The sequence below is a fragment of the Pterocles gutturalis genome, unplaced genomic scaffold (genome assembly GCF_000699245.1).
Source record: "Pterocles gutturalis isolate BGI_N339 unplaced genomic scaffold, ASM69924v1 scaffold39676, whole genome shotgun sequence".
Classification (NCBI taxonomy): Eukaryota; Metazoa; Chordata; class Aves; order Pterocliformes; family Pteroclidae; genus Pterocles; species Pterocles gutturalis.
The window spans coordinates 991-1,327 of NW_010104352.1; the positions used below are offsets into that span (position 1 = coordinate 991).

Consider the following 337-nt stretch of genomic DNA (forward strand, 5'->3'; position numbering starts at 1 on the left):
CGTCCGCCTCTTGGAGTCCTGCCTCGGGCACCAGGTCCCCTGCTGCGACCCCTGCGCCACCTGCTACTGCCGCTTCTTCAATGCTTTTTGCTACTGCAGGAAAATCAGCACTAGTTTCCCCTGCGGCAAGAATTAGTCTCTGTGCTGCAGGGCTGCCTGCTGCTTGCCTACTCATGCTGCCTCCTCCTCTGCAGCTCTAATAAACCAACCATTAGCAAAAGCCATTGCCAGAGTGGGAATGGTTCAATGTGTCTGCTTGGGATCCCGGGGGAGAGGGGTAGCAGCAAGGTGCCAGTACCATGTCTAAACAGCCAAGAATCCAGGGCACCTTCACATC

General features: G+C 56.1%; 1 protein-coding gene across 1 annotated transcript in view; it reads left to right on the forward strand.

Moving 5' to 3' along the window:
* AGRP (agouti related neuropeptide) overlaps positions 1–136 on the forward strand; it is a 968-nt gene extending 832 nt beyond the window's left edge. Inside the window, exon 2 of the mRNA XM_010087030.1 lies at positions 2–136. Within this exon, the coding sequence (XP_010085332.1) occupies positions 2–136 (135 nt within the window). The remainder of the gene's footprint in view (position 1) is intronic.
* Positions 137–337: the final 201 nt, after the last annotated feature.